This window comes from Vidua macroura, chromosome 5, assembly GCF_024509145.1.
Source record: "Vidua macroura isolate BioBank_ID:100142 chromosome 5, ASM2450914v1, whole genome shotgun sequence".
Classification (NCBI taxonomy): domain Eukaryota; kingdom Metazoa; phylum Chordata; class Aves; order Passeriformes; family Viduidae; genus Vidua; species Vidua macroura.
Window position 1 is genome coordinate 4,701,713 of NC_071575.1, and position 21,467 is coordinate 4,723,179.

General features: G+C 39.2%; 1 protein-coding gene across 2 annotated transcripts in view; it reads right to left on the reverse strand.

Moving 5' to 3' along the window:
* ERC1 (ELKS/RAB6-interacting/CAST family member 1) overlaps positions 1–21,467 on the reverse strand; it is a 271,097-nt gene that overhangs the window by 168,016 nt on the left and 81,614 nt on the right. For both annotated transcript variants that reach the window (XM_053978014.1, XM_053978013.1), the window contains 3 exons: positions 18,711–18,878; positions 2,135–2,272; positions 499–639 (listed from right to left, as the gene is read on the reverse strand). In XM_053978014.1, the coding sequence (XP_053833989.1) occupies positions 499–639; positions 2,135–2,272; positions 18,711–18,878 (447 nt within the window). The remainder of the gene's footprint in view (positions 1–498; positions 640–2,134; positions 2,273–18,710; positions 18,879–21,467) is intronic.

Here is a 21,467-nt window from a genome sequence, read left to right on the forward strand (position 1 = left end):
ATTTATATTTCTCTCATATAATTAAGGTAATTTGTCTAGCCAACTGGCTCATTACCAACAATCAACCTAATTAATCAAAAAATATTCGAGAGTCTGAAGAACTGGCTGTGTTGTTTGCATAAAGGAACAAACATTATCCTCAAGCTTTTGGCACCCACAGCTTTGATCAGCCTCTGATCCTTCCTCCCTCCATTGAGACAGGGACAAGCTCGTTCCCAGCCTTCTGCTGTCTGTCAGCACAGCTCAGTCAATGCCAGCACTGACCAGCAGTCAGTCACTACTAACAAGATTAACTGCTGCAAACAAGGGGATGGCTGCTATCCCTGAAAAGGTGGTTCTGAAACACTGATGCTTTGCAAATTCTCAAGCGATGTACTCTACCAGATCAGCTTTGTTGAAAGACAATTACTATAAAGGAGCAGTTTTCTTCAACTCAAATGTAATACAAACAGAGACAACAAATAATTCTATCACAATAGATTTGTGTTACTGGTCAACCTCTTTCTCTGTGAGATCTCCTTGTAAAATGCTGACTCTCTCTTTCAGGTCCTTAATGTCTTTCTTGTAGTTGTCGATCTCTTCCTGTTTTTCTCGTTCATCTCTGTCACGCTGCTCCTTTAAACGCTCAATGGTCTTTTCCTGACAAAAGAAAGTACTCTGTGAAGGAAATTCCTCTTAGTCAATTCAGCTTCTGAAGCTTCCTATCACAACACTTCTGATACACTTGAAACGAGGAGAAGGAGTGTATTGACATTTTCTTTTCTTTGCAGTTGTAAAGATCCTCAAGAAAGAGAAAACTGGAGAAATCTATGGACTCATTGCTGTGAAATACCAGCACTGTGAACACAGGATTCAATACTGTGAATCTCTGGATCTCTGAATGTTCACGGTGCTGTTACAATGCAGCCCAATTCATCTGGTTCTGATCATCAAAATTAATCTAAACCAGGATGTATTACATATTGCTTCCTGACTTATTGAAATCTTATTTTTCTAATATGTACCATTAAATCAGCAGTTCTTCAGAGAAGAAGGGGTGTTGTGCCTGTGTGACACTGGGATTTATATACAGTAAGAAAAGGCAACAAAATAACTTTTCAGTACACCAGATATCAGTGAAGCTTTGGATATCTTGGAATCTGAAAGGATGCAAGCAAATTCCCCAACCTCGGGTGAAGTTTAACCATAGTTCGTAGAATCTCATAGACTAAAGGAGCTCCTCTGGGAATCATGAAAAAACATATGTAGTTCGCCCAAGAAGTTGCGCCACCAAAAGCGAATGGGACAGTCTGTCTCTGAGCCGGTTATCTCCCAAAACGGAGATTTTAAAAAGTCCGTTTGTCAGGACAATCGCTGCGGGCCCGCTGGGAACGTCCTGCAGCGCCCCCTGGCGAGCGACGGCCCGGCCTGGACGCGCACTCGGGCACGGCATCGGGCACGGGATCGGGATCGGGATGGGGCACGGGATCGGGCACGGGATCGGGATCGGGATGGGGCACGGGATCGGGATGGGGCACGGCATCGGGCACGGGATCGGGATCGGGATGGGGCACGGCATCGGGATGGGGCACGGGATCGGGAACGGGATCGGGATCGCGACCGGGATATGGATGGGGCACGGCATCGGGATGGGGCACGGGATCGGGATTGGGATCAGGCACAACATCGGGATCAGGCACGGGCTCGGGATGGGGCACGGCATCGGGATCGGCATCAGGATGGGGCTTGAGATCGGGCATGGGCACAGGATCGGGAACTGGATCAGGATCGGGCACAGGAACGGGATGGGGCACGGGAGCGGGCACGAGAAAGGGAACTGGAACGGGATCAGGCACGGGATAGGATTCGGGCACAAGATCGGGCACGGGCATGGGATCAGGTACAGGCACAGGATCAGGCACAGGAATGGGATCAGGATAGGGCACGGGAACTGGAACAATAGGTATTGGGCATGGGAACTGGATCAGGATCAGGCACGGGAACTGGATCGGGATCGGGCATGGCAACAGGATCGGGACTGGGCACAGGAATGGGAACTGGCTCGGGATCAGGCACGGGATCGGGATCTGCGCCTTCGCACCGGGCAGCAGCAGCAGGAACTTCCCAGGGAACTTCCAGCGCTTCCCACACTCACTTTTTCTGCCAGCGCTTCTTCCAGCGTGGTCAAGGCAGTGTCAGTGTTTGTGGTGTCAGCCTGCAAGGATTTCACTCGATCCTTTAAGCTGCTCATCTGCTTCTCTTTGTCTCTCAACTGCTCTTGAAGGTTTTCAATCTTGAACAAAAGAAGTCAATTTTAAGACAACAGCAAGAAAAACCATCCAAAATCATCCTAGGGTATTATTAAATGATTAAAATTATTCTGAAAGCAAATGAAGCCTAGTTCTTATAATCCTACCTCAAAACATCAAGTGATGTAATCAAACCCATCAAATAATAACAAGGAATCTGTAAACTTTCCAACAGTCAGGAATAAATTCAGAGCAAACAAGTCTGAACAGTATTCACAAGAACAGCATAAAGAAAAGCTATAATTCCAAATTTCTGAGGTTGTTGGGCACTGTGCCACAGAAGGATGATCAACACATTAACAAAGAAACACATTAAGGAAGGAAAGAAACAGACAAAAACCTTACTGCATACATAAACTAAAAAAAGCACTTGATAATTAAAAACTGGTGAAGAAGTATTATTTTAAGTATTTTCTTTGGGATCATTGTATTTTTTGCTACACTGGCAAGTTGCATCTTACATGGTGGCTTCCTATGTGATGGAGTATCACAAAGTGCCATTCCCTGGGTGGAAAACGTATCAGCCTTGTTTTCTGTGGCTATAGAATTTTGTTTAATTAGGAGTTCTGAATAAATCTTTTGATACACTCAGAAGACCTAATGCCAACTCCCTTTCATGCATATATACACATCAAAAGAAACAGACACATTAACATGATAATAACATGTCAAAAACAAATTTATCAACAAAGGAGTAAAGTGTACACAGATTTCTCAGTGGCTTTCTTCTTCTGACAAGTCCTTCTTGCATCAGCAAATACACATTATAAACTAATGAATGACACGTGGCATGGAAGGTACCCAACTCCTAAACACTTGTAGCAAGGCACTCTTTCAAAGACATTTGTAAGAAATATTGCAACCAGACAACCCCAAAGGCTACCTAGTCCCATATTCATAATGATAAACTGAAGTATTAACTAGCCTTTTGTTTCACCTGTTGAACAGCAGTTAGCAGCTGCCTGGTTACTAGAAATACAGCAACTATGCTCAGGTTTTACTCTTCAACCCTAGAAAAACAGTTTCTGCGATTACAGAGCAAATGGCTCTGTGGCACATGCACCACTACCTTTGCTACCTGTATTGAAATTGCATCTGGAACACATTAGAACATGGGGATTGGTTTATCGTCATCATTTGTTTCTATTAGAAAAGAAAGTATTTGACCTCAAAGCTATGCTCAAAACTGAATCTGGGCACAACACTACAAAACAAAATTAAAGGCCACCAAAAAACCATAACCTTCCAATCAAGGAAGTCAGAAATAACTGTAAGAATTGAACATTCCTTTTTTATACACTCATATCAGTTGTTTAATGACTTGTCATGACACATTTGTAGCCCACGGAGCTTCAGAAAGAACCCCACTAACTGTGATTGAAACGTTTCTGGTGCCCACACGCAGGGCTGCCCAGGAGGCAGCATGCCCAAGAGTGGCTGCTTTTGACTTCAGCAGCTCTCAGTGCCATCAGCTGTCTAGACAGGCTGGCTGTTTGGGCAGCTAACCATGAAAATATACTACAAGGAAGGCTGAGTTATTCTTAGACTCGTGTTTACTTCTGGAGGAGAAACACTCACCACCAAAGGCTCTGGCTGGCTCAAGAGGGGATGGTGCAGAGTGACTTTCTGCTGGGAGCAAACCACACACGAGAGGCAGCTAAATAATTCTGCTTCAGCACATATTAAGGTGCTTACCAAGGTAGCACAAGCCTTTATTTGCACGAGCCCAGTGTGCATTTTCATGTTTCAATGACATTGTTTGCTATGACCAGAGTAAGATGACAGCACTATGTATGACTGCTGCACCTCCCCACTGCAACTGCACCCGCTGGTATTAAACAGCCAAACCAAAAATGGGTGTATAAAGTGTGAACCTGTCTATTCCTTCAATCTACATGCAAATTTTTCAGTCTGGTGCAATGAATGGTGGGGTTTGTTATCACCAAGGGAATAGCAGGTATGCCAAATATTCCAAGTCATATCTAGGCACTACCTAAAAAGCCCACTGTAGCTCCAGCTGTGCCTTTTGCAGGGTCAGGTAACTGAAGGACCTGGCCCTTACACAACAGAAAACTGCAACTGGCATTATGGGTCAAAACTGAAATATTTCTGTAATAATAGATGCAAAATTTCCCTATGAAATCACACTCAACAATAAACTGCCTTTATTCCATTTTTCTCCTAAATCTGCAATACTGTAACAAATAATAAGTATATGCTCTCCACAAGGGTATAACCTGAAGAAGGAAGCAAATAGTCTCCACTCTGTCCATATATTTAATTAATGAAGAAATTTGCTCTTATGTCCTTGCAAGTAATTTGAGAATCCTTTCAAAAAAGAATAGACCATGCACTCCTAACAAAAAACAAACAAACAAACCCCCCCTAAAAACCCAACAAAAACCCAAACAAACAAACAAAAATACCAAAACAAAATACAAACAAAAAAAAAAAATTCTGAACAAATTTTCAAATAACTGATGAAAATGAAACAGGTAACCACCATAATAGGGTCTTTTTGCTACCCAAGTAAAGATGAAAGAAACCTTAATGGACTCTCCAAGCCCTGTGGAACACAGAGATGCACAAGGATTGAATGAGCACTGTTATTCTTTAAATATTCAGAGATAATAAATCTCCTCAGAAATGTTCCAAAAACCTAAGGAATATATATTCCTTATATATTCCTTATATATATATATTCCTTCTATATAGTAATATATATATATTACTGTACCACATTTCTAAAAAACCCAAAAAATAAAAATGAAAAGTATATACTATTTTTAATTATTAACAGTCTTTTTTTCTTGCCATATTTATTTATTTTGCAGGGTAAAGCCAGCAATCTATGGCTATGTTAGCAACATTATCCTTATTGTAAAGGTACACAAGGCTACACTGGCATCATCTGCTCTGCACATCAATTTTCCCATCAATAATGATTTACTGGAATATTTTTTCCAACATTACCAACTTGTCAGGCACTATCATGTTTCAACTTGGGTGATTTATTCTTAGTTGTGTGGAACTAATTATTTTGCCTTCCAGCCCTGAAGCACAGAGTAGAGGCAAGAGAAGCTTCCTCTGGCATTCTGCTCCAAAGGCAAGGAAACATTCTACTTCTCTAAAGTACAGACTCAGTGAAAAGCCCCCACAAATGCAAATTAAAAACAGCCCAGGGACTCAAAGGAAACACATCTAGTTAAATATCCATCAAGGCCACTAGATTCCCAGGTTTCTCTAGTTAGAGGTTACTAGACACTGTGTATCATGCTGCAGCCAAGAAATTCTTCCATACAGACAGTGTCCCCCTTCTTGCCATGCCCTGGGGCATGAGGAAATTGAACACTTCAAAAACAATTTCTATTCTATCAGTGACTTCTGAATAAATGAAGTGGGTTGGTGAGCTGGTCATTAAACCTCTTCCACAATCAACTGAACACCTGACAGTATTCCTTCAGTGGAGTACAGGAGCAGATGTGCAGAGTTCTGTTTAGCCTTACCCTATTTTGATGCCAGCTCCCCTGGGGGGAGCAGCAATGTAAATAGGATCTCAAAAATCAGAAGGGTTTCAGAAGGTTTCTGCTCCATTCCTGTGGCACAGCCATCGAAATAAACAACAACTTCACATGAGCTGTTACTTTTCCAAACAGTTCTTCCTTGGTTTTGTAAAGGCACTCCCCAGCTCCAGGGTAAATGACCACAAGGAGATGATGGATTATCACCAACCACAGGCAGAAATGTTTCTTTCACATCAGGAATACTAACATGGGGACCAAAGATGCATTTTTGGAAGGGAGAGTGGGTGAGTAAGCAGGCATGTGATGACAGAACAGCTACAGCTCTGTCTAGATCAAGACATGCCACTCCCTTTAATGTAAAATTACTAATATAATAAAAAAAATTTGACAGCCTACAGTCATATTTGAATTGCTGGAGTCCCACAGTATTTGAGAAGCTGAAAAAGATGGCCTCTCATCAAAATCAAAATGACAATGTAACAGTTAAAACAGACATGACTGCATAAAAAAAAAATTTAAAATACTGCTGTAGGGAAAAAGGGAAGAGGTTAGTGAGAGATCACCTTCAGTACTCAGAGACTGCTCAAGAAAGCTGTACTACTGGATTTAAAACTATTACTGTATTTCTGAAAGTCATGTTTTGGAGAACATAATGGAAGTATATAAGCAGATATTACTGGGGAGTTTTCTAAGATTAAGCTCCAGTTTTGTCCATGTCACACTGAAAACCTCACCATTATAATTGTCATCCTGTGAGTGTGAGAAGTAAGGTCTGCCACATGAGTGAATACCACTTACAGTACTGTCCTGAATCATTACACTGAAAGTAGTGTTCCTGCTATTATTTTTAAGGGTTAAATTCCCAAGACTAGCAACAATGTGAAGCTTTAGGCAAAGCATGTCTTCTTGCAAGGGTGATATTTTTAAGTTGTTTTGAAGTTCAGGACACATCAAACAATTTCCCTTTTTTTCAACAAGATTTTGGCAAATGCAAATCAGAGTTTCTTCCAAAGTTCAGCTGCACTCAGTATGCTTTCTTTTTTACTTTTAGATCCAACCAATTGATATGAATATGGTCACATTGTTGTCAAATTATATTCAGAGATTCTTGTTCTTGAACTATCATACTAAAAGCCATTCCAGGGAACATTGGATTAATTTTTATTTTGCTTCCCAAGAAACTTTTCTTTTTACTGCTCCTCTACTTCAATGCTTACCTGGAACATTACTGCCTTTGCAGCATCACACTGGAATATTGTGCACTTTGGAAATGTCCTGATGTTGCTGGAAATGTCCTGATTTTGTAACACCTCAAACTGATACAGGGAGTCTTGGGCTAACAAAGGAACATACAGTTACCTTAAGAAAAAGAACCAGACTAGAAAGGGTTAGGACAGCATAGAGGAGGACAGGACTAAAAGTGAATTTTAAGTGGCTAAACTCCAGCATTCTGGTTCATCTTACACAATCATATGTATGAACTGCTACAAGGAGTCCAGTTAAAAAACCCCAAAACAGCTCCCAGTTAAAAAAACCCCAAAGTTGCTCTGTTTTCCCATTCTCACTCTTGTGATTTCCAATCTGCAAAAAGTCCTTTGAAATTAGCATAAGGCTCTACAGAGTTTGGCTTTACAAATAAAGTACATCGTTGCTATGCAGCTTTGAAAGGATGAAGAATTTAGTTTTATGATTTCTACTTAAAAGTAAAACCTTAATTGTCAAATAAATAAACGGTTCACAAACAGACACCCAGCTTCAAAAGGAAGCAACTTGCAGGCAGAGAAAAAAAACATCTAGGAATTCACTAGGAAGGACACCTCATGAAATTAATGCCTTATTCTTGACCTAAGCTTGCAATCAGGTTGACTTGAGGAAAGAATGGTGTGCAGAAGAAGTGTTGATTCAAGAAATATTAACTTGTACAGTTAATTTTTTTGTACCTCTAGTAAAAGAGCAACGAAGAATTGACAATGATCCAACAGACTATTCTCTTTCCACTGCCTTTTCACACAGGGGTGCTTTGTAAGTATATTTGTACCAGCCAGAAAACAGTTAATCTATGTTTACCTAAATAATCTCTATTTCTGTTTGTTTTCCTTTGTCCTCAGTTCTTTTGCATACCCAGCCAACCTCTGGTAGCATCAGTTTGCCGACAGATCACTGCAAGGCAGAACTGAGAACAACAGCCAGCATAAAGGGAATTGTAATTCTAGAATCTTCTAAATAGTAAAACTTTTTTTCTGTACTGTCACATTCCCTATAACAAGCAGTATTTAAAGCAGATCTTTCAAATCATATTCGCAGAATGTTACTACCATGTTTGCAGACCTTCTCTTCTGCTAATAAATAGCTTGCATTTCCTTCAAACCTAACACAATCCTGTCACTAATGTTTGCTTTTTCTGAAAACTGATACTGAGAGGAGTTTTTCTTACAAGCTTCTAAAGATATTCCAGCACAATTCAAATCAGGAAAAAAAATAGGACCCCAAGAGTTAAAACTGATTTTTGAGCTGGTAAATGTACTGAAATTCACATTTTCAGGGGAGTGAGTGTATATATTGTTCTTAAACACTGTCTCAGTTCCAAAGCACTGCCTAGAAAATATTATGCATTAGCAATGACTCACATCCTCAGACAGCTGTAAACCAGTTAAATTTAGTTGTGGAATTGCTTCATTCTGAGGAGGTTCAATAATATCAATAGCCTGACCCAGTTAAAAGCAGAGGGTTTGAATAAAAATTCTTCATGGACACTGGTCAGTACAAGGCAGGGGTTTGACCTGAGAGGGAAAGCAACTCTTTCCAGCCCACTGATACTGCCTGTGTCTCAGAGCATGCAGATATTAGTATGAATGGACAATACTTTATGTAAAATACTTTTATACAGAAGTATAAAACCTGGTCATAAGAGATTTGATCTGGCAATATGTGGGCCAGTTGGTTGTTTACATATGGTTAATTACATAATCCATTCAAAATTCTCTTTAATTTGTTTATCTTAGAGCTTTTCTGAGTGTTCAACTCCTTTTGTTGGTATTCATCAGGTAAGAGACTGCATCCATTATCCACCACCAAGATTTCAACCTTGGTTGTTCATCAAGACAATTTGTTGGTTCCAACTTGAGTCTGATACTTTCATTCCCACAAGTAATTCAAAACAAAACACTGCTATCATAAGTACCAAAACAAAATAGTTTAAACTCTGCTGCTCCTCTTCAATGAAATTTAGATATTACTCATTTATTAAAATATCATTATACTGAGAACCATAATTGAAATCATCTGGTAATTAATTTCCCAATCTAATTAGGAATAACATCCATTTTGTTGAAATCCTGGCCTAAGCACGCGGAATAACATCATGCTAATTCTTCTTTCAGCTGTGTCCTAACATTTTGAAGCAATCTCTAAGGCTGTGTTTTCCAAAGTTTTATTCCTACAACCTACCAAACACAAAAGGATTAAAAACCCAACTATTCTGGGGACATTTACTCACTCCTGTTCCAAGTCTCTGAATAGGCTTTGACAAAAATGTGCACAGATTTGACTTCGGAAAGCTCATTACAGAGAAAACATAAATACTACAAATTGGAATCATTTCATATTGATGGATCCCAAATGTTCAAAAAAAAGAAAAATCAAAAGTAATTTATTGTGCAAATCTGATAAAACAAGGGGAAAAATTAAACCTAGTAATTGTTAAGTTAGATCTGATATTGCGTTTTGTAAGAAGCAGAATAAAACTAACAAGTTGTGATGTTACTTTTAGAACATCTCAAGGTTCACAAGGTTTACACTTAAAGTAACATTTTAGAAGTGTAAAGTGAAAAAGTTTCTACACTAGCAATTAAACTTCTTTACTTGGATAAACCATGTGCCATATTTCACTGATAATTACTGTGAAACAAACAGTCCTCATCCTGTGGCAACCTGATCTCTGTTACTCAGCAATACTGATGATGTTTTCCTGACTCGCTTGAGATTTTGGTTTCGGTTCTACACAGAGTAAGGATGCTGCAATACTGATACCTCCTGGTTAGAGACACAAAGTACAGTGCTACATATCACACTCAGAGCAGAAAAAAAGGTCAGGAAAAGACACAAAGAGAGGAAAGGCTGAACTCCTCAGAGCACTGAGAGAGCCAAGAATGGAAACCAGGGAGCAGAAAAGACCAACCATTGAGGCAGACCAATGGATAGGCTGGGAACATGGGATTTAATGCTGATTATAAAGGAAATCCCCGCAGCAAACTAAACTCCATTTACACTATCATTTAGGCTCGCTCAAGCAGAAGGCTGTACAACTTGAACAAAGATTTTAAATTAAACTACGATTCAGACACTGAATTACTTTGCTCAAATCACTGATTTATTATGATCAAAGATACACTGTAGGGTAAAACTGTCCTCTACCCTGAGGGAAGACCTCCAGAAAGGAGGGATGCTTCTAATCCCAGTGTACAAGATTGGCCAGTCAGCTGTGATTGTCCTGCTTTATTCTCCTGGAAAGGATATGGACTCATGAATAGCAAGGGATTAGGAAGTCATACTGTAAATACTAAATATGAGAGTGTGTTTTTGTGTGTGTGTCTTTTTCAGTATTCAGCTATCACTGCTCTTACAGAATTACTTCAGAACACAATGGTAGGTGACTACATATCAAACTCTCACATGAGTTAGTGCTCCATACTCATAAACCTCTAAAAATTTTAAAAACCTAATGTACTAAATTAGTATCATCATTTGCTGGAACCTCTTCATCATGCAGAGGTTAATCCTAAGTAGCAAATGCATGCTGTCCTGAGACAAAGGGACCTTAGTTTCTCTGCTGACACTACTCCATGCTGACCAGTTTTCTTACTCTTCGAGTGAAATCACAGATTTGCAAGCTGTTAATATACTTGTGCCTTATGACAATCCTAAAGACTGGATAAATTTGTGCAGAGACCCAGCTTTGAAGACTGTTTAGCATAGTGGGTTCGAAATTCACTCCTGAATCCAGAAAACTATTAACTTAAACTGAAAAATTACTCCTTCCCTGTTCTAGTGAAGATCTCTAAGCTGACTAACACAATCACTAATGTCTGTTCCAGACACAGCTCAGACAAAACTCCCAGGGGCAGAAAACGCCTGGTGACCAAAGCGCTGGAAATTGTGAAGCCTCGCAACCCAGAGAGCAATGAAAAGCCATGTGAGGCAGACTGATGTGAGCAACCTCAAAAATGGCACATGCCCTTGCTTCTCCTGCCTCTTCAATCATGGGGAAGTTTGTGTTTGTCTTGCATGACAGTGAATACACCAACAAAGCTTATTAGCTTTATCTTGCCAGGAAAACTACACGTTTAATTCATAATGAAGGCAAAGGGCCCCAGAGTTGGCTGTCTTCCCAGATCCCTTCAAGAAACCAGAATTTGTCAGTTCCCCTACCTATGAGTAATGTCCTGTCTTGCCAATCAAGAGGTTATCTCTAGGCCCAAGAAGGATATAATATTAAAGTGACTTCTCCTCTTTGAGGGATAGTAGAAAAGTTCCTTCCATATATATGACAGATTTGCCAAATTTGCTGAGTTGTGGTTTCAGATAATACCAGAAACTGCAAGTGAGTTTTCCTGTAACTGAGCTGTTGCTATCAATCTCGTGTGACACTGTTAGAGCTGTGTGCATCAGTTTAAAACCCTTCCTCACCTGGCTGCAATAGTTGAACTACACAGCCAACATCCTTAACCTTACAGGCCTGCTTGCTTTCTTTGTGTGAGCCTACTTACTTACAAGGGTTACTTCAGGGAAAAAACCAATCATGCACTTTAGTTACTAAAGTCAACAGGCAAGATTCTTTAATAACATCAATATAAATGGAGAGAGTATTCCTTACATTAGTTCTCAGAATAAGAAACTGACTTGCTATCTTTCACACAGAGCAACATTTGATTTTTTAAAAGAATATTAGCATACATCTGGGAATATAGGTATGTATGTTACATATAATCCAGATGTTTTTATTTTTTACTGTGGCACCAAAAAATGCTGAAAAAAAGTGCTATAAAAATAATGAAGTACACTTTCCACTTAAAAATTCTAAATTATAACATAGGCAGGCACAAAACCTTATTTTGAATCTAGTAGGTTTCTCTGCCATAGATGCTGCAGCAGCAGTCCTAACTGTGCACTAAAAATCACTGTAATAGCATAAATAGTATATTACTTGGGTATGTCCCTGGAGAACACACTGTCACCTCCACCAGCACCTGCAAACCATGGACTATCTGCCATGGCAAATGCTGTCTCAAGCTAAGCTTGTGGACCTTTTAGGATCCACATTCCAAACAGAAAAATGTATGTTATTAAATGGCTCAAAAGAATCAAAGACACCAAATCTTCGGGATGTTCCTGAAGCTGCTGTAACAAACTCTGTATGGTAATAAGCCATCTTTGAAACTGAACTAGCAAGGAGCTTAAGAGTGATATGAAGAAACTGTGCCATTCTCCTGTCCTAATATCATCTTATTAGTTATACATTTACAGAAGAAATAAAAAACCACAACACACCATGTCACATTAGCTGGGCTGCAATTACTCTGAAAGGTCTTAATGGACTGTCAGAGAACTGGAAAGTCAGAATGGAGGGTTAAGACTCCTACTTTGAAAATGGTCATGGCTCACTGTAAAATGAAAATAAATTCTGTGTTGTGTCTTAATTTTTCCATTTGGATATTAAACAACTAATCTACCTGGATGTAAGGAATGAAAAAAAATGTCACAGGACAATTATGCTGAATTTGAACTTACATAATGAAGCCTCTTCAGTCTTCTTTGGCACTTTCATTGCTACCACAAGTAGTATTTTGAGAGAGATGAGGGATTAAAAGCCTGTCTAATTTTTCCTATTATTCTTCTAACTGAAGATAATACTATTGACATTATGAATGTCAATAAAAATCCCACCCCCCCACGGTAAAGCAATTCTAAAAGTATTCTGGTGAAAAGAGAAGCTACTGTAGCATCATGGACACAAAGGGTAACCAATAAGCCAGAATAGCTTCTAGAAATTTCTAAAAGGCACAAATTTCAATTTTGTCTTGTCCAGTCTTGTCAGCAAGTCTGTAACAGAAAGCTCTGAATGCAAGAAAAAGCAGCAGCAGAAGAGGTCTGATATCACTTCAGGGACAGAGAGACACAAGCTCCCCATGGCCCTCCAGGACACATCTTTGAGGTCATGTCTGTCAGATTTAATAATGAAGCTGACACAAGCCCCGTGGGGATGTTTGGTCTTTTTTGTGGCATTTGAAGTCTCTGAACTGGGTTTAGAACCAGTTCAGTGGCATGACCTGAGACCTGGAGTAAAAAGAGCAGAAGTACAGCTCTGACAGAGACTTACAGAAATACTCCTGCAATTGGGCTGGATAAGCCCCCGAGTTCCTGAAGAGGAGTACCTATTTCATCAACTCCAGCTGAACAGAAAGTGCAGCACATCCACCTTTCCCTCCCTGCACACTCTGGGCTGATGAGCTGAGCCTGTATGCTCCTCCTCCTTAAATGTCCATGATTCAAGCACGTTAAAAGCAGAGGATAATTGCCCACAGGAATATTACAGAGGCAGAAAATCATCCAGTCTGAAACAGGAGGGTACATGCACACCCACTCTGGAAACGAGCGTGCAGCCCATCTTTGCTGGGCCAGTCTTTGCCCTCTGCTGCTGAGTTATTCTTCTCTGCACAGTTCACACAGACAGAGACTCAGACACACTGCAAGTATGACCAAGCCATTGCCTACAGTGTGGACACTGTGGGACTTTTAAGCACTAAATTCCATCGCTGAGAGAGACTCAAAGGCATGTCTCAAAGTCCAGCCTGCATTTTATGAATTCTTAGAAAACCATATATTCATTAGCTTGGTGGGCAAGTTCAAGGTCACACCTTGAATGAAACTACCATAAACTGAATTAGATCTTTGAAAATGCAGTTCCTTCTCTGAGCTCTCTCATCTCCTCAGGGTTGTGGGAGAGGAGCTATCTGAGTAGGCAAACCTACTTCAGAGATGAGGGAATAGAAAGAAAATAAACTTCCAAGTACAAACACTGCACTGCTAAGTTAGGAGTACTAAACCAACAATGCTGCTGCAGTAACTCTGAGAACCACTGATTTTAAACAACTGAGTTACACATTTTGTTTGCTGCCCCTCCCTCCTGCCACACAGTATTTCTAATCATTAAGCATAAGATATTTACTCTGATTTCTAAGTTTTCTGGAAAGCAGAGGACATTAATCTCCTGTGAAGAAAGGCAATGCTTCTTATTCAAAAGTGCAGGAGCATTTGAAAGCTTCCCAAATACTAGCTAAACAAGTCAGCACAGCCACCAAAGAAAAAAATTAATCTGTGTTCTTCCTTTATCACAGGTCAATTATCACACAGAGCATGGGGAGCTGCCAAAAACACTGCTATGTTCAGACACTAAAACTTGCATTTGATTTGCCTGCAGCTATATTGCACAAAGAAGGGAGTGTTAGCCCCCCTCCCCAAGACAAAACATGACCTATCCCCAAAGCAAGAGGTGATTAATTCCCTGTTTTTTTTTTTTCTTTCAGTGTATTATTACTTATCTTTTGTCCCAAATGCCATTCCCCTAAAATGCTTTGATTGCAAAATATTGATTTCTTTTTCCTCATTTCTTTGCATCCTTGTTTACCAGCACAGATAGACAGATACAGCAAAAAGAGTAATGAAGCACCATTTAATGTTTTTCAGATTCAGATTTCAAATTTTCCCAGCATGGTCCCTATTTTATTTTCAAATATGTTCTCCCCTGGCCTTGAGTTCTAACAACTTAAAATGAGATTTTATGCAAGATCTGTTTTAAATGAAATGAGAAAAAAATAATCCCAAAGCTCTATAAAACTAAATTTTTGCATTAAATTTTCAGACATAAAGCCAAAGTTTCCAAATTTCTAGCATATGCCCTACTTCTGTTGTCTAAAAGAAAGGTACTACCAAGCAGCATCACTGTATGAGCTTAGAAGTGGAAAGACTCCAGGATTTAAAATGTGAAGCATATGGTTTCCTCAGCAACCTGGAGAATGTATTTTGGTGCCTACTGGGTATCAGTGATGATGCCAATTTTCATGTTAATTTTTCGGATCTTTGCTGTTCATAATCTTCTTCTGTGTCTTTTAAGTGATCTCTAATCAGCCAGTAAACTTTTATTACTTTCTTCACCTTGATTTTTGGATGACTAAAAAGTATACTTTATAGCTCACTAGCTTTAACCAATACAATAAAAATAATGGTTCATGAAAAGCATGAGGTGGTCTGTGTCAATGAATCCAAACAGAGACTCAAAAAAAGGGGGCATTTTAAATAATTTTTTGTTTCAACAGCAACAATTTAGGATTGCACAGTTTTGGGTACCATGCCAAACAATTCCTTGTCAGTGGCACCAGAAAAGGTGTTTGCACATCTAAAACTGTCACAGAAAATAAAAAAATCATGAGGTCCAAATACCCATTCAACTATGGCTACATTTTAGTACAGGCAATCTCTAAATTTCAAAAGAAGTAAGGAACTCTTCTTAAACGGCCAAGTTATTCAAGCAATTAATTCTTAATAAATTCTATTATTTTCATATCTTTATCACTTTAGCTTTTGCTCCAAATTTTCTTTGTACCTAGAATTAAAAAATATTAGTGTGCAAAATTTAGTTGATTAGAATACAACTTCAAAAAAATCTAACTTCAAAAATGTTTAAGTGCATGCTGAAGGAAGAGTACTTGGTGAAAACTGATTGAATAGTATGTACTAAACCAATTATTGATTTGGTTAAATTCCTTCAACATGCCATATCCTTACCCTGTTCCTTCTCATAACTGCTGCTTCCAAATACATATTATTTCCATACAAAAATACTAATTAACATTATACAAGAAAAGCACTTTTTGTACCACATGCCTTTCATGATCTTCCACTCTATTCAGTTAAAACTCCTGAGTAGCACTTGAACCATGTCAATAAACTTAAAACAAACATTTATTATCAGATAACTAAGCCAGCAAGAGAAAAACCCAGACAAACTATCTGTAATACCTATGACCTCTGAAGATACTTTAAACTAGACCTTCAGGTCTTCAACTAGAATATAAGACTAAAACCTGATCTGTCTGAACATACCAGTTTGTAAAAGACAACTGTGCATGGAGGTAAAAGTTTAAAGATTGCTTTTTTTTTTTTTTTTTTTTTTTTTAATGGCAATAAAATTGTGAACTGTCCTGGAAGATCTGAAAGATAACATTTGGATAAAGCAGAAAATAAGATGTGCACTTTAATTAAAGATGCACTCTAGAAATGCAAAACCAGAAAAAACAAATCACAGTTTACAAGGATTAAGAGAAAAATATTTATATGAGAGGAGCTACAGGCTTCTGGGTTTCCAGGCAGAGGGCAGAAATTGCTATCTGTGCAGTCAAAAAAGGACAGCCATATATACCACATAAAAATGAGACTTCATAATTTTCCCCCTAGTATCTGAAACAGGTATTATGCAAGTTCTCATAACTTCCACAATAATACATATTAAAAAATCAGACAAGTCTTTACATAGGTATTTTCTCCAGCTCTGCTTTTCGGTGGAAAAATGTTAAAGAGAACAAGAAAATGCAAAGCCATAGCTATAGAAAATCCCACACCTAGTCTTCAATTCCAGGTCTGGACAAGTAATTAAAAATTTGAGTTAAAGACATCAATCCTTGAACTTCAAAGGCCTGAACTTCCAGTTATTTACCCTAGGCTATACAAAAAACAAAAAGGAATTCCATATAGTACCACAAACCTTAGATAAAAGAATTGTCACCTGGATTCTCCACAAGAATATTTTAGGTTAGCTAGTTACAGAAATGGAAAAAAAAATCTTTGAATTTACAACTCTCACAATTTAACTGTTCATGTTAAAGAAAATGCCTCCAGCAACTTCAAGGCTAAAGCAAATTCAAATGTCTGCATGTGATTCTAGTTAGCAGCAGGAAATACACATTTTTCTACAGATAGGTTTATGTATTTTATACAGAGAAGCTGTGGATGCTCCATCCCTGGAAGCATTCAATGCCTCGTTGGACATGGCTTGGTGCACCCTGGTCTAATGGAAGGCATCCCTGCCCATGGCAGGGGGAACTGGACCTGGATGATCTTTAAATTAAGTCCATTTCAGCCCAAAGCATTTTATGGTGCTTTGTTTCAGTGGGTTTTGGTTTGTTTTGCTCAGAGACAGGTTTACAGAACACCATAAATTGCAGTTTATTATGGCAGTGTTATCCTCAGTGGAGCTATCCAGGAGAACAGGACCTCAAAGCTTTCACTCTCAAAAGCTTGGCTCCTTTCTTTCCAACCTGAAAACACCAGGTACTTTCACTTGAAAGCAGCAGGGAACAGTCCTGAAAAAACAGGTCAGATGCATGAAGACACAAAATGAAACCATCTCAATATGGATTACAGTGATCTCAAAAAATTAAGTATTAAAAAAAAAAAGAACCTTTAGAGCTGCCTATAAATGATCTAATGAAAGATCATTCTCAAGTGTCAAGTAGAGCAAGAAACCGTGTGCAGAAGCCATGTAAGAGTGAATGGAAATAAAACAACCTCAGTGACATTTAACATTTACACAAATGTCAGACTCCCCACCCCTTGGTTAAACATTCAGCTGGGATCTCAATCTGTGTCTGAAGGGTGCACGACCAATTTTGTAAAACAAAAAGAAACACAGCACAAAAATCAGAAATCTGTGTTTCTAAAAAGATGAACAGTCAAAAAAATGAGACCGTGAAGACTGGGAATTAGGGCTCTGCTCTAGAATTATTAATTACTTATTTATGGCTGAAGTCCATGCCTGAACTTCCATTCCTGCGTGACATTTGCTGTAACAGAACTGAACATGACCTAAACCTTCATGATTTATGGTTATAGACAAGAAGAAAAGGCATTGGCCAGGCGTCAAAAATTAATCAATATTCTGAACTATTAATATCACAAGAATTCTGGCAAATTGTTTGAAGGTCTAGGGAAAAAACAGAAGAGAAAACCCACATCCTCAGCCAATACACTGAATAAGAGCTCCAAGAACAGCTTCTCTAAAGATACAGAGAAAAAAAATGTTCTTCAAATTAAAATTTATTGCAGTACACGCATTTCTCTCTTTTTACCCTGTGCAGAGGAAAATTGGGATATACTGTGTGTGCAATTTGCCACCAATCACCCATGATGACATCCACTGCCCTAGGACCCAATGCCCTTTGGGATGCCTCTCTAATTTGACACGGTCTGCATGTTTTTTTTTACCCAGACCCTACATGTTTTTTTACCCAGTTCACTGATAAGGTCTATATTTTCTTATCCAAAAGATATGAAGGATAGTCTGATTATCCTATTCTAGCACTTCCCAAGAAATATTAAGTATGATAATACAGCATTTCTAACAAAACTTATACAAAATTCTTCACAAACTTTCCAAGTCAGTTACAGAGAAATCACCCAAATTGCTTCTACTGATACAACTCCTCATTCATTCAGTCACATACTGAAGTCATGATCAGCCTGTGCTTCAAATCAGCGTGGTAAGGTGCTGGGTGGGAAAGGATTGATTTTTCAGATGATGTGCCCTTATAAAAATGCCTCAGCCACTGGTAATATTAAAATGGAAGCAGAAGAAACACGTGCAATCACAGCAAGGCAACAACCTCTGTTTTGAATTCCAATTTTTTGTCAAAAATTCAAATAAATTCATCCATCACCATATTCCCATTACATCAATGGACTCGAACATTAATCTCCAGAATGTACATTCTAGTCCAGACTTTTTGACAGCCTTGGAAATTGAGATGCATCAGAGGTGTTTATCTGACTTAGAGCTCTCCAATCTTACCTTCTTCTGAAGAACATTAACTTTGCGTTCCTTCACCTCCAGCATGTCCTTGAGGTCGTGGATTTCTCCTGCTTGAGTCCCCTTCTCCTCTGCCATCTCCTGGATCTGCTTTGTCTTCTTATTCAGCATAGTCTCCTTCTCCTCCAGACGTAACCGCAGCGCATCCACCTGCATTCAGAAACGCACAACAAGCTTTGTTCAGCACACAGAGAGAAACTTCAGGGAAGTTAAACTGCACTTCCACAGGGGAAATATTACAAATAGATTCGGAAATTGAACACCTTTAAGAATTCAACTTGCATAAGACTGGGATAAAACAGTTATCATAAGTGACAGGAGACTAAACACTAAAAATAATCAGCTGTGTTATTCCCAACTATATGAGAATAATGCTCCCTCTTGGAAAACCTCAAATCATACTTCTCACATAACTCAGGCTTGTATCACACAATACTGAAATTTTTTTCCTTAAAGTAGAAACCAACACAATGTGCTGTGGAGAAGTTCCCTCACACGCAGGGAAACTGACTCCTTTATTTGAAACCTTACTAATAATCAGAGAATAAACATTGACTCCTTGTACCAGACAGTCACTTTATATTCTGATTTTAATTACAGTAGTAGCTGAGCCTGAAGGTAATGAAAGCAGAGCTCTTTGCAGCCACTGCAGATCACAACTGGAAAGAGGTTACCTTAGGATGGCTAAGAATATTTTCACTTAAAAAGCAAAGTAATTGTTTAAATATAACGTGTTTTCCACAGCATGCAGTTTTATATAAAAGGTAAAATTGAACAAATGACACAGTACAGGATATTGTGGGTGCAATTTGGACACACAAACACACTTAGAGCTCCCATGGCCTGAGTGAATTTAGAAACACACTCTGGGAACTCTGTGGTGACCTCAAACTTCAAAACTGCATGTTGAGCATCTTTTGCTTTTCCTTCTGCATTTCTCTTCCATATGTGAAACAGAGCTCACAAGACAAAGGAAATTGGAGAAGGACTCCGAGCTACCTGAATATAAATTCGAAGAGAAGAGTAAGGTCACCACAGAGCACAGACTAATCTCAAAGACTATTGTGGAATACGAAATCCAACACCACCAACCTGCTCACGATACCAAAAGAAACCCACTGACCCCTATCCACTCAGCATTCAGACAGAGCTCAAATCTGCCAGCTTGGCTGCTAATCTTATTTGACAGTATCAGATTTGGTTCCTGTTAGCTGAATCCATTACAGGACATCAGTCACACACAGTAAACAGGCTGATCAATGAATTTCTTGGTCCTTCTGCACAGCACAGACTAGCAGAGACATGAAGTGAAAGGATGACAACTGCTGGACAACTCCAGCTGGGGTAAGAATTTAGGAATTTACTCTGTTTATGGTATTTTGTGCAACATCTAGTGTTAACATGTTATTCTAATTCCATTTTATTTTGAGTTGCTAATGGAAAAGTTGTCTCTGAGGCTCTGCTTTTCCAGTGTTCCACACACAAAACCCTTTGGTGTTTCATCTGCCTCCTTTCACACAGAGCAGTAAGAACTTTCCAGTGGGGAAAAGAGCTGCCCTGCTCTCCCCATCAGCGCTGCAATCCCACTGCCACCTCCGTGTCTGGAGCCTTCTCACTTACATATATGTTATTAAAATCACATTCCTGACTTCTCACCCAGCAAGTGGGCATATAGTGTGATCTGCAGGGATATTAGAGTATCAGGTCTTACCCAAATATGATTTATAGGATGGGATAGTATTTGCAATGAAAGGTTTAGCAGGTGGATCACGCTTCGTCTTCTTTTTTAAAACATACAGTTCTATAGATTGATTAGGTATGTTCTTCCCTGGGAATTTTTGATATTAAAGCTAAGAGGCACTTTCATTAATTCTTCAAGGGAAACAGAAAATCTCCCTCACAAGAAAATAGACATAATCTCAACAGTTGTGTTGCAAAATATTTGAGACAGTCCAGATGCCTACAGCACATCATTAAGTGAAAAGAGAACATCTGCAAATAGAAATTTATCCACAGAATGGTTTCCATTTTCTGATTGATTATTCTCTTTGAACTCTATATTAGCTTATGGTTTGGGGTAAATTGCATTCCTGGTTTTATTTGTGTGAGGTCTTTGCCTAGGAAACCATAGAAAACACTTTCAAAAGTATTTTCAAAGGCTGGCAGGACACACAATCATCACCTTAGCACTATTCCTGGCAGAACACTGCACTTGTTTATCCATGTCAGCTCAGTTTATGCATGGCATCCTCCCACAGTGACAAGAATTGAGGTCTGTGGGAGACAGATGATGCCAACTTCAACAGAGTCAGCTTAGGATTTTCTCAGTACACGGAAACAATCAGGCAAACACCACCGAGGTGCTGACGTCCCTTCTCCTGAATTTTGTGTCTTGGATGATTTTGTCTTAACCCTGTGTTAACCTAACTGTTTTCCCAGTAATGGAGTGCCATGTCTTTAATTATGCATTGCAGGTAAAACCTTACAGTGCAGCTCAGGCCAGTCCTTCGTGTCACAAGGGGCTCACTCACTTGCCCTGCCTGCAGCACCCAACTGCTCATGAAGCTTTAGCAAAACAAGCACACCTTTCACCCTCCTAGGTACAGGGGACCTCTCTTCAGGTGGATACCACACACAGGACTTAAATTTCTTCACTGTAAGAGTGATATATGAAAAACTGTGTTGGGAACCACTGACTTGTCTTCACAGAGTTCTCCAGTAGCTGTAAATAACATTCTA